Source organism: Passer montanus, unplaced genomic scaffold, assembly GCF_014805655.1.
Source record: "Passer montanus isolate IOZ18808 unplaced genomic scaffold, ASM1480565v1 scaffold2, whole genome shotgun sequence".
NCBI classification, from domain to species: domain Eukaryota; kingdom Metazoa; phylum Chordata; class Aves; order Passeriformes; family Passeridae; genus Passer; species Passer montanus.
Window position 1 is genome coordinate 6,740,024 of NW_024366591.1, and position 13,658 is coordinate 6,753,681.

General features: G+C 36.7%; 1 protein-coding gene across 2 annotated transcripts in view; it reads left to right on the top strand.

Annotated features, from left to right (window-relative positions):
* Nucleotides 1-13,658, top strand: part of FAM120B (family with sequence similarity 120B) — a 48,378-nt gene that overhangs the window by 18,307 nt on the left and 16,413 nt on the right. For both annotated transcript variants that reach the window (XM_039707538.1, XM_039707537.1), the window contains exons 5-6: nt 315-487; nt 4,278-4,370. In XM_039707538.1, the coding sequence (XP_039563472.1) occupies nt 315-487; nt 4,278-4,370 (266 nt within the window). The remainder of the gene's footprint in view (nt 1-314; nt 488-4,277; nt 4,371-13,658) is intronic.

Sequence of the window (13,658 nt, forward strand, 5' to 3'; positions counted from 1 at the left end):
TGCGTAGGTTAAATGCTTGCTGTCTCAAGGTTGAGTCTGTTATTGTAAGTGCTGAATTCAGTCCACTCTGCTTTAACATGCCTGTATTCAATAAATTTGGTTTAAATTACAGGCCTTTTTTTTTGTTGTTGGTTTTTTTTTTTCAATCACAAGTTTTGTCAAATACATTTTATTTTTGACTCTGTGGTCCTGGCAAGTGCCAAGAGCATTTCATTTCCTTTCCTGCCAGAGCAGTCATTTCCTTTCAGATTGTAATGAGGTAGACATGTTTCATCTTGTTGCTGCCAAAATAAAATAATGGATTTCTTTTGTAGGTGGAACACCTAATTTGAAAACACTGTGGCTTGCCAAAGGGCCTGACGTGGAGAAGCAGCGCTATAGTACATTTCTGGCATGCTTTCACCTTCAAGATGGGATGGAAGAACTCCAGGCTCTGGAAGCACCTGTTGCAGGATTCTGCTGCTTGCTGGCCTATCTTATGATGCAGGTAAGAGGGACAGTTGCTTTTTCCTCAGTCAGGGCTGTCAGTCCTGGTAAGTGTGAAGGAAAGTGGTTTTTGCTAGCCTGTGCTGGGCATTCCTCTTAATCCTTACTGTAGGCATAGCTGATCAAATATAATAGTACTGCATTACAGTATTTTTAATTATTCCACTTAGCGTGCACCATCCTGTTCAAGAAATACTTGGGGTTTTTAGGAGCTAATCATAACTCTCACGTGCCCATGACACAGCCCCTTGGGCAGTCTAGCAGAGAGAGTATAAACTGAGGGATTTCCCCTGCTCTTTGGGACCTGTTTGCAAATTAAAGTAGCTCCTTTTGTCTTTCCTTTGTGTCATCAAAAGGAGACATTCTCTCAGGTGACTAGGCAGACTGTGCAAACAGACAATATAAATATTTAGTCAGCTCTCACTACTTTTTCATGCCTTCTTGTCAGTCTACTAATTTTCAAGCCAGAATTGAGGATATGGCTCTTCTCATTAAATTCTAAATAATAGGGGATCATTAGGTAGCACTTCTGTTATAATTCCAAATACTTGGCATTCTGCAGACTACCTTAATTGCAATAAAAAGGGACACAAGATTAAATACAACATTGCTTCATTATTTACTTTTCTCTTAGGTATTTAATATATTGTCTGTACTTGCCACATTTCAGTGGTGATCTCAGAAGCAGATTTTCCTCTCTGAGGATGAGCAAATGATGCATTTATCTAATCTGATAAGCTAGGTTTCACTTGTGCTTAAACTGAACTGCATTTTGTCTTTTGTTTTGCTTTTTTAGACTTCAATTTCCTCAGTAACAGATTTGTACTGGTGTGTGATACATGAAAACAAGTTCTCCCTGAATTTTCCTTTAATTTCCCTTCATATGTTTACTCAAACTTAGATGACATATTGAGGAAGTACATATGGGAATTACACAAATCTGTATGGGTCTTTTTTATTTCTTTAATATTTGTATAACAGAATACAAATTGATTTTTTTTTTGCAGATAATACTTATTAAACATCATTTCATGCTTTGCAGTTTCAAGTCAGCAATACCTTTTAACATACTTGAAGTGTTTTTCCTATTAGAATATAAAAATGCAGTTTAATTTATCAATATTTCACTTATTTATTGACTTATTCTGTGCATCCTTTCATAGCACAATAACTGAATTATTTGAGAAGGGTTTCTTTAATGGGATTAAGAAGAGGACTAACAGGATGAAACACCTACAGAGATGTGGATTTACTGAACCTTGATCACAGGATACTAATAAAATAGAAAAAAAATACTTGTCAGAAAAATGGTTTTCAGAACTTATTATCCAATGGCCACTTGTAAACAGAGACAAAATCAGATTTACAGCTCTTGCTTTCAACAGGAGTAAGAGCAGAGAGATCACACAAAGGGCTCAGTTTGATGGAAGGTTTTTCATGGCAGTGCCAGTTTCTCAAGAACTGCCCCATTTTCCTGATTCTCTTCTGTCCTCGGAGTTGCAGTGATACAGTCTACCCTGGGAACCACACTGGGGAATTGATTTGGGGTAAAATGTTTTTCATTGCTGAGTTATTTTAAACTTTGGTTATTTCTCTGATATTGTCTGATTGTTCTCTTGGGATGTTTGAGAGGAAAACATGAGGGCAAGAGTGTCAGTAGCCATGCTTTGAGCTGGCCATATTGCTTCCATTTGTTTTATAGCTGAGAAAACAAGGCTTGTCTAGCTGTGTTCTGACTCGTGTCTTTACACTTTGGTCTTAAACTTTTATTAGAGAAGGAAGGTGAATTGTTTCCTCAGAAATTATTTAAGCTGAGAAAATTATAGGTTGCCTTGAAGCAGGCCTGAAGTCCTTCAGCTCATATGAGGGAAAATAAAATTCTTAAAAATTTCATTACTTAGAACTGAATCTAAGCTAAAAATGAGGGTGTTGCAGGAACCAGCATACTAACCAACCCATCTGGCTTCCTCAGAATGTATGTGCAAGTATGTAATGAAAACTTTAGATGCATTTTTTTAAAGTAAGAAAAAAATTCCAATTAATAAACGTTAACTATGTAAAAAAAGTGTTGATATGTAAAATGTTTTTTTCAAGGGTACCTTTTAAATGTTCTCTTAAATTAAGAACAAAAATAGTGAAAAAATTACAAAATATTAGATCTGTCTTTAAAGTTGGCAAAACAGTGAATGAGTTCAAATCAAACAGACAAAGGGGAATTTTCTCTTTCAATCTCCAGCAGTTTTGGATTTAATGTGACAGTGGAACTGTGATAACTCACCAAGTTTGATCACTGAATAAAATATTTCTCTGAAGAAGTGTTTTGACATTCATAAGCATTTTTGGGTGATCTGCTCTGTTAGGGAAATTTTCTTGCTGTTGTCCTTGCAAGCAATCTTTGATTTCCTTTTCTTAGGACAAAATTGTGCAGGTATTAAGAACTGTTTATAGATAAAAGTAACTTTTTCTGTTACTTCAATGTATGAAATGTACAGGTTTAGTAAACCCCTCCTGTTGCCATCTACACAAAGGTGACACCTGACTTGAATTACAGGGTAAAGTAGGGCCATTATCAGATCTTGGCAGACAGGTGGAGATAATGAATACCAAGGAGCATTTTGAAAGCTTAAAATGTTTCTGATATCTCCCACATTCTTGCACCTTATGCAAGATTTAACGGTATCATAGAGGAGAAAGTATTTTACAGTGGGACAAGCAGTGAGGCTTGATTTACCAAAAGAAAAAAAAAATCTGAATCGTCATTGAATGATTTTTATCCTATGAAAAGAAAGGCAATGCAGAGTTTTTGGCAGCCTCTTAAGTGTTCTGTACACCCACAATGCACATTTCCACATTTTGCAAGAGAAACCTTCCTCAAGTTCCAATTGATAAGGAATTGTAATGCTCTGTGGATCTCACCTTGGAGCTCTCTGTATATCTTCGAGTGCTGTTACAGATGTGGTCTTGGTGCCCTTGTGTAATATACAGTGTTTTCTAAGAGGAAGGAAAGGAGTAGAACTCGACTGGTACTGTCACGGAGTCATGCCAGCTGCTCTCAAGGTGCTGTTTTTCTTCTAAGCTGATCATGTGCCTCTGCAACATCTCAACACTTTTTCACAGCAGAAGTGTCCATTCCCCCTTTACTGATAGAAGTGAACTGTTACGTCAATATAGACTTGTCATTTCCTTTTCCCCACTTGAACATTTTAGGTTTTAGTTTTCCCTGCTTCCATATGTAGCCTTAAAAGTGGAAAGAAATTAAATATGTTTTGATAAATCCTGAAATTTAGGTTAAAATAGGTAACTGAAATATTTTAGAATATTTTGACATTTCTAACAGAAAAATGTGTAAGCAATTCTTAAAATTCCTGATGGTCATCATATGTGTGGCTCATTGAGGTGGTTTTTGTCCTATGTCTTGATTATAAAGAAATTTTTTTTAAAGTCTTCTTTTTTTTTAAACTATGCTTGATGTAACAGAGAAGGAGAAATTTCCTGTTATTAATAAACTCCGAGGGAAGTGGAGAAAGGAAAAATGAAGGGTGGGCATTTTGTTTGGTGTGTGGAAATCCACGTGTATACACTATACACAAGCATTGGGGTATGTATGTCATTCAAGCTGTGAAAGAAAGTATTTTGTTCCCTGTGAGCTTTCCTACGTGATGCATTCATTGTGGTGATCATTATGTGAGGTCACTGTTCCAAGTTTGATGTGCTTGAGCAAGACGATTCAATTTTCAGAAAGGTCCTCTTCAGAGCCTTCAGATAATGTGTCATTTTTTCATCTGTTTTAGGTCAGTAGCCTCTCTCTGGAGGACTTAAATGCATTTCTGGCACTCATTCTCTGCCTCAAAGGGAAATCAGCAGCTCAACTGACAGGCCTGCAGGTATGGACTGGAATAATTGTGTAGCGTGAAATACTCATGGAAACATTGTGATGAATGTTTTGGGGGTAAATCATTCTACATTAGGTTTTTTACAGATATAGGAGCTAAGGGTCAAGGTAAATATGTAGGCTTTTCATGTGCTGCATTTTGTGTGAATACTTATATTTGTTAATCATACAAAAAATTAAAATGGAAGGGACATTTTGTAGTGGTTGCAGTCCTAGAGTGAGGAAATTATTCTCAGATTTCTTCATTCCTTAGCTTCCAGACTTCCATGTGATGAAAAATCGGTAACGTGAATCCTGGCATACAACATTGCTTCATTTTTTTTAACTGAGGAGGATTTTGGTTTTGGACGTGAGTTGTATGAAAATCTCTAGATTAAATGAAATTTTGGTATTACTGCTTGAGGGAGAATATAAACAATATAAACCTAACCAGAAAAAAGTTACCTAATGTGACTCACTTCAGTGAAAACCATTTGAATCGCACTGTTCTGTAACTATTTGGAAGATCTTTTAAATATTTTATATATACTCCACGCAAATCTGGTTTTTTCCTTTCTCATCTTCTGCCTTTCCATGTGCGGATTGAAGGTTCCTAGATGGTTGTTGCAGAAGAACCATTTAAAAAGTTCTCCCTGCATATGAAATTATGCCAGAGTATTTTTGATTTCATAGCCTGAAATTACAATCAAAGTATTAGCAATGTCTGTGTAGCACAGACTCCACATGTCAATTCCTATTTGAGTTGTGGGTTTACATAAAAGTAAGTAGGAAAGGGTTAGAAATGGTTAGAACCTTAACATATCTTTATTCTGTAAATCTTGCTTGTATTTCCAATAAATTCCCTATGTTTCTTTGTACAGTCCATGAGAGAATTTTGAAGGTACTTTTTTGTTGATCTCAAGGTAATGCTCCTATTACTAACCACTTGTTTCTAGTGCACAAGTACCAAAATAACAAAACCAGTGTTATTCCAGTTCCATTATTTGATTCCTTATAACAGATGAAGTCCAGGCTCCTACAGGTTTCTTCAAGGTTATCACAAATTTGATTTGTAGCTGACTGTGTAACAAAAAAGAAGCAATGAAATGAAGGCAAATGGAACACAGCAGAAATGTAGGATTTATTTCTGTCAGATACATTACTGCACATGGTGTTGCACTCAGCATTGGGAGGATAAGTACTCAAGTCTGCATGGCAGTCATTCAGCAACAGCATAAAAGAAATCAAGCCCAAGCAGGAAGTGTTGAAACAACTTGTTTATAGATGCATTTACAGGGATTGTTCATAAGTTTCTAAAATGCTTCAGAGTTTATTCAGCTTGAATTAGAGGTCTTTGTTTGATTCATTTGTGTTGTGGCTCTTTGGAAATACAAATCTGCATCCAAACGCATAACATTTATCAACATATGCTACTTATCAGCATTGTGCTGATTGAAAGTTGTTCATAAGATTTTGTAATTTACTCACAAAGCTTATGGCAGATCAGCTGTGCACACAGAAGTGCAGGAAGTGTGAAGCTGGTCGTACACAGTCATGTATCACTTTATGAAATGGACAGAATGTTGTTGGAATTGACTTCTGCCGTTGGCAACTCCTTTCCAAAGTTATGTCATTCTGCTGCTTATATAAGCACTTCATGCACTGTCCCAAAATGCCTTCTGCTGTGCTAGAAACCAACACAATGGTTGGTTTCTATCCATGTAACACAGCTGAAATTTTTTGTATCAGGCCACTTTGTGGATCATCTCCTTGTCTTATTCTATCAAAATTCATGGTGGTGCCTTTGGTAATAGTTTGAGCCAGAATAAATCCTTCTGAAGGGAATAGCAAGGAAAGATTTTGGTCTCTTCCTCTTCTGAGGTTGTGAATACGTAAATAAGAGTTTAAAAACTCTTTCCCTCATTGCCTTCAAATGAACCTCTTTTCCTGTGTTTTCATGACCTGAATTTCCCTGTGGAAAAAAAGTTGCTGTTTCTCAGTGGTATGTGTATCTGTGTCCTGTCAAGCTGTATCAAGAATAGAGAACTTAATGATGTCCTGGGAATTCTCTCTTGAAAGGGCAGGGGACTAAATAAATAGAATATATTATCCAAATATTATAAGAATAATGATCAGTAAAGCAAGATTTCTGAGAATTACCATTCATGCATCTAATTTTCAAGATCCTTTCTCAGAATAGCTTAAACAGTTTTTATTCATTACTGTGTTTATTTAGGCATTTTACAAACTTGAGTTATGCTCAATAGTTATTGAGTTATTGTAATAGTTAGTGAATAAGGTATCAATAGGTATTTAACAGCTTAATTTTCTATATATTTGTGTTTAAAATCAAAGGATCCAAGTGCAATGACTTACACTAACATGTTGTTGAATAATAAATGGAGTTTACAGTAAGAAATCAGGAATAGAGTTTAATCTGTTTACCATAGTTTTTGTTCTCCATTGAAAAGTTAAAAGCAATCCCTAGAAACAGCTAAATCACAGAGCTTCCAAAGAAAATGGAAAATTAGTCAGCATCTGCAAAATTTTATGAAGATATTTTCTTATTTGCAATATTGGACTTACCTTTATAGTATTATTTAAATGTAGAAAAAAAATGTTTATTTATTGTAAATATTTCTTTGAAGAACACTAATTTGTTTTAAAAAAAAGTCAATTAGCAAATATGTTCTAGCAGAATACTTAACTTCCACTATGAAATATGAGAGGAAATATAAATAGAGCCCATTCTGATGGAATTAAGAGAGCGCTTCAGCCTTCCCTTTCAAATCTACTTTCTAATATGCTGTCCATATTTCAGAGTTAATAAGATCCATAAACCCACAAGTCTGTGAAACAGAAAAATCTACTTTGAATAAAGTGGGTTAAAGCCATAAAAAATATAGTTTATCTCATGCTGAAAGAAAGTGGGCTGTGAACATGTAACAACACTGTACATTAAATATTACTTTCTGAGAATAACATAATGTTTATACATGAAGATTTGATTATTTTTCAGGATCAATGGTTTCAAAATGCCAAAATGTGCACACGATAAAAAATACATTTTTCTGGTTAGATTTTTTTCTAGTTTTCTTGTGGTGCCCCCCCTTATATGGTAGATTAGCATTTGACTTTGCCCAAGCCTCCCATAGAGCTTAGACATAAGGTCAGAATTAAATTTTGGACCCCAGGTTGTCTAGTTCCCTTCTTTCTATTTTAATCTGGTGTGTGGTGTTGGCAAAAAGCCCAGAGAGTCATCAGTCTAACTTTTGGCCATTGCAGAGAAAAAGAGGCACCAGCAGTTGTGCTTCCAGACTTGTTTCTTATATTGTGCTGGGCCTGGTTTACAAGTGCAATTACAATAATGCATGTCAAATATAGCCCAAACAGGAAAAACCATAATGACTTATAAACACAATTACATTTTTCTAAGATTTCTCTAAATATGTGACAATATTAAAAAGGTGTAAAGCTGTGAATCACATCTTTTCTGAAAGTCGTGACCAAAGATGAAATGGAAAAATTTGGTTAAAAAGGAACCAAAAACTGGAAATCAGTAGATTAGTTTTGGGTCCTGATAAATTATTTTAGAAGTGAAATGTATGTCAGCAAATGGGAAATCAAAGTTAATAGCAGGTGTGTGGGTGGACATACACATCACGGCTGGAATTTAGGGCATTTGCAAACCCTTGATAGCTTGCTTTAAAATGTCCCATTTTGCCAGAATATCTGCTTAAGAGTAATAACATCTTTTGTCCTGCTTGTAAAAGGAGCAGTTTGGCTGCGTATGTATGAGATATAAGACAGTCTAGCACGGAAATATATTCCTTCAATTTTTAAAGAGCTATTTGGTATTTAAAATTTTTATTGATGTGAAATTAGTACAATCATTTTAGATGAAATTATAAGATTCAGAGACTCTTCACAGCTTGGTTGCAAATGAACTTTCACACAATATGTATTAGGTATTATTTAATTAGCTTTTGGAATAATAATAATAAGAAGTACTCAGCAAACTCAGCAAACTAGCTTGAAAGCTGGAAATAGCTTTAGAAAGAATTTTAGTTGCACAGAATTTTTGACTATTTTTCATTGTGCAGTGTCATGGAAGCAAAATTACTTTGGTTTACCTTGGTATTCTACCAATATTACACAAGGAACTTTTCTCTGAATATTTTCCTGAGGGGTACTTGGCCACATCCATGTAAAATATCACTATGTTTTAGAGTCATAAGTAGTAGTGTAGATGTCTTGGTTGGGATCCCTCAGATTTAAAAGATCTTGCTACCTCTGTTCTGTGTTTTTTCTTCTGTGCCATGCCGACAGAAAGGCATAAATAATACCCATATTCTGAAGACTCAATAATTTCAGTCTCCTGATGTGTTGGCAAGCCAAGCTATGTTTGTCAACACCATTATGTGTGATATTTTCCAAACAGACCCCAAACAGCCTTTGTGAGCTATCTGCATTTTTCAAAATATGATTATTGAAAAAAATCCTTTTTTCCTCCAGGGAGTGTATGTTTGTGTCTGTGTGACTGTTTTCTAATTAATATTTGCTTGAAGTCTAATAGAATTGAGTGAAACATAAAATGCAAGTAAGAATATTGTAAAGGTCTTAGGGATAAACCCTTCTTATATACAAAGGACCCACTTCTGTAATGTACATTAGTATTAACTAAAATGGAATTCGAGTGCATTCCCAGATGCTTTACTGAATCAGGGTTCGTATTCCCTCAAAATTTGCATCTGTCAAAAGTGTTTTAAAAATTATAGGCGGGATTGTAACTGGCAGGTGGTGTAGAGCAGGGGGAATTGAGGTGATTTGCTGATCTTGGCATTGCTTCCCAGCCCATTTTCTCATCTGCAGTCTTTAGGTTTCCTCAGTGTTCTGGGCTAATCTGGAACTAAAGTGCAGCAGTATGGAATGTGATTTCAAGTTGGAATTGGTTCAGTCCCTGTTCAAAATTAGAAATATTCTTCTCATATACTCAAGATCTTAAATGAACCAGTCAAAATAGAGCAATTCCACTGCACTTACATGGGTCAAGCATTAGTGCAAATACAATTATGTTTCAGGAGCTGTAGTTATGCTCTGCTTATAGCACTTTTCAAAGGCCCATCTCTAAATTTGTGGCTATTTTCATAAGCATCTTTTGAAGTTCTGAATAAAGTTTTCTTAGTCTATTGACAACTAGCTCTACCTTTTTTGCTGCTGTTGGTTCATAACCGTATTAAAAAGAAATCTTGGGCATAACTAACCCATTGAACTTGCTGACATGGTTGGTGTTCTGCCTCACTCTTCCCATTTTCTTCTTGACAAAATTTGTGATATTTATTAGTATTATTAGAGTCTATTTTCCCGAACATTTTTTGCAGTTGATGTGAGCCCCAATGCCAGAATTCACATAGCTGTGTAAATTTTATTATATGAAACTGGCACAAATACAAACCACAGCATAACTAGATCACAGAACTGTCAAGGTTGGAAAAGGCCTCCAAGATCATGTAGCCCAACCAGCACCACCATATTTACCCCTAAATAACGTCCCCAAGTGCCATCTTCAGATGCTTCTTGAACACTTCCAGAGGTGGCGACTTCACCACCTTCCTGGGCAAATTACTCCAGTGTCTAACCACTCTTACAGTGAAAAAAAATTTCCTATTATCTAGCCTGTATCTCTACTAGTGCAGCTTAGGGCCATTTGCCTTTCATCCTTTCACTTTGAAGCATGGCAGAAGTGACCAATCCCCACCTCACTACAGACTCTTTTCAGGTAGCCGTAGAGAGCTGAGTTGTAGGTCATCTCTTCTACTTTGTGAAAAAAATTAATTTGTTTAGATGGATTCAGTTTGTCCAGGGAGAAAATCTTGCTCAAGGTTTTGAGCAAGGGTCTTAAAAAGAGGATTTTTATGATTTTTATTCCTTTGCGGAAGATAGTCTTGCATTTTTCTGCATAATTGTGTAAAGTTTCTGTGAGTTTTCCCCTTTACTGTCCTGTAGCTCATAATTAGCAGTTTCAGCAACATGGAAAGAGCAGCAATGTTTCAGTTATAAATTGCTTTTAGACTGTATATAGGGTAAAGAATATTTCAGGATGCTTGAGGTAAAAGACACTCTGGAATTTCAGATAACAAAATTGCTGTTAATTTTTAATCCATGGCAAATAATGTTGCAGGAAGTGAAACATGTTTGTCAGTAGTGAGGGTAATAAAGCTCTCCCAAAATATCAAGCAAACTGACAGCTTTGAAAAAGTCAGAGATAACTTATTATAGAGAGGGGAAAATAAATATTTCTGGTATCAATTGGCATTTTCCTGCCAAGTTTGTGTTGGTCAAAGTGTACGTTTACTTCTGAGTTCAATAGTTAGCACTTGCTTGCATATTGTATGCTGGAAGGAGCCAGCAGCCCATGAAGGCTGGAGGTGGTGTTTGCATGGCGTAGGTGGGGTTGCTTCCCGCTGCCTTTGAGGGTGACCTGTGTCCCCCAGGGCAGGTGACATCCAGGGGCTGGAGCAGGGAGGGAATGGAGCTGTCGGGAAGCGGTGGCACACGCGCACCTGCCCATCATCTGTTTGGGGCCGCCTGCACCTGCCCAAACCAGAGGCACCTGCCTCTGTCACGCCCAAACAGGAATGCGAGCTGCACATCTGTCCGGGCTTTCCCTGGAAACAGAAGCAGATGGCTGTGTGCAGCTTCAGAGAAGCCAAGTGTGAGCTGAAATGAGCTGCTTGGAGGTGGATGCATTTATAGGCGTGTGGTTGCAGTGCTTTGCTGGACGTACTGGAGGTTTTCAAATTACTGTAGTAGAAATGTTTATCTGGAAGGTATCAGAAACAGCAAGAACTGATTTGTTCCCTTTCTTTTCAAGTGTATTCTTGATTGACAGTGGCCACTGTCCAGGGGTTAAAAGTCAAGACAGTGTCCAGTTCCTATCTGTTGCTTCTTTTATGACTTTGGTCAAATTGTTCAGTTCTTTCTTGTATTTTAGTTCTTGCTTGTAACAATAGTCTCAGGAATATAAGTTTTTTAGCCAAAATTGCTGTGTGAAAGTGAACTTTTAATATGTTAACATTAATACTGATGCATGCATATATTCTCCCCTTCATCTTTGTTTTGGGGTTATTTCACTTGATGTTCACTGAGAAACAGCTGAGATGTGGTTGAAGGAACTTTTTATAAAGAAATGGAGCTGTGTTAAGAGAAAAGTGATAAAAATACATTATAATATCCCTTACCAGCATTATTTTTTAGCATCCAAAGACATCACCACTTGTTAAGACATTCTAATCCCAGTGTTACGTGTGAGGCAGGAACAAACAGGGACGATAAACACCAAATGTGTAAAGGTAGTTGTGTTTTACCTCCAAAGAAAATTAGTGATGTATGCAGAGATTTAGTTAATTGCTTATAATCTCATCAGCATGTTTAACTTTCTAGCAAAATCATAAATTTTATGTTGTATTTGTACCCTGAGGCTCCAGTACAATAGAGGAATAGTTCAGGCTAGGAGCAATGGTTAGTAGTATTTTTCAATTACAAGAGGCTGAAAGCATAGTGGTGTTCTGCAGGAAGTTTATTTTGGCACAGCACCTTCTGCATTAAAAAAAAAAGGTACCCTTTGTTTTAAAATGGCTGCAGATCAGTTCCTGAGGCTGAAATGTTATCAGCAAAGTGCCTGCAGAGTCCAGTGCTGGCTGAAGGGCTGCAATGCCAAAGTTTGGCTTATTACAGAGCATGCATTTTCTTTAAAACAGCATTCTTCTCTGTATTCAATAAGTCTTTAAAAATGGCCAAGTTACTCTCACATAAACTCTTTCTCTGTTTGTTTTTAATTTGCTCTGACATAGTGCTAATACAAGAAAATGTAGAATACTACCTGTAAATTATTTTATTTTCTTTAAAACCTATATTTTAAAGAAAATTTAGTAGTCAGTTTTTCAATAGCTCAGAACACCATCTTTATGCAACAGGTGTGTGCACCAAACAAGGATTCTTTAATTTCTCTGTATGTATTAATCTAAACCACAGCACAGGGCTGGCATTCTTGTTCCAAATGCAGCAGCTTTCAAGCTGTGTATGGCAATATTCCATTTTGAAATGAATAGGTGTTCTGGAAGTGGATGTTCTACTGTAGCTTAGTTTCAAATGAAATCCTGATCTCTTGAAACATCCCTGATCACAAGTTACAGTTTGTCAGTTTCCTTCACAGGTCATCTGAAATGCTGCTGCGTGACTCATTTGATTTGTCTTGGAGCTCAGGATTGTCATGAAATAGAAGTAGACAAGTTCTTCTTTTCCTCCTCAACCTATGGACTTAACACCTAGAAAATTCCTTAGCCAGAACTGTTTGCTGTGACCCATATCACTTCAAAGGGTGAACCGCAGTATCAACAATCTTACTGCGCAGCTGCTTTGCAATACAAAGAAAGTCAAGGGGAAAAAAAAAACAACCTACAAAACGTATATTGCACTGGCAAACAATATTGCTCTACTGGAATTCTCTACACAAGGTATCTTGGTTTAATGACAGTTTTATTTGAAGAGCTTATGCACATTATATGGCATGAATAACAGCTGTGATAATGTTTCTGGAAGCTGCAGTGCTGCAGACGTGCTAAATTTTGCCAGATCTAATTCTTCTGAAATTCACTGATCTTTCTGTTGGTTGCAGTGCGAAATAAAACAGACCCTTAAGAAACATAATCTCAAACATCTTAAGAGAGGGGATGGTCCTACGTTAGGACAATTGAATAAATCTTGAACTTCCACTCTGAATCTTGGGATAAAATAAAGAATATGATTTTTAAGATTGGCTAATTAAGCCTGGGACAATTGTAGCAGCGAACTGAGCAGTTGCAGGCCTAAGCAGCTGTCATTTGCCAATGGAGTCTGAGGCTGTGGAAGGACAGCCTAGATCAGCACAGGCAACCAAGCACACTGCCCAGTAGTTCTGTTGGTGGCAGAATTATTACACCTAAAACTATGTTCCATTGACTAGTCCTATGATTAAACAAAGGGATAGTGCTGGATTAAGGTGTGGATAAGGACTTCAGATCAGGAGTATGATCAGGATGAGACAGCAGCAAATGAAGACCCTCATTTTGAAGATTTTGGTAATGGAGCTAGACAGTGTAGAGTAGAATACAGAAATACATAGTGAGTGTCAGAAAGTAAAAAAGTGGAAAAACTTTGGTGTTTGAAGGCTTACAATGGAAAGTTACTGGGAGAGAAGGGACCTTTTGCATGCTTTCTAAATGTTTTCTCTGTGTCCCCTAATAACGTTTGAATGTGTTGG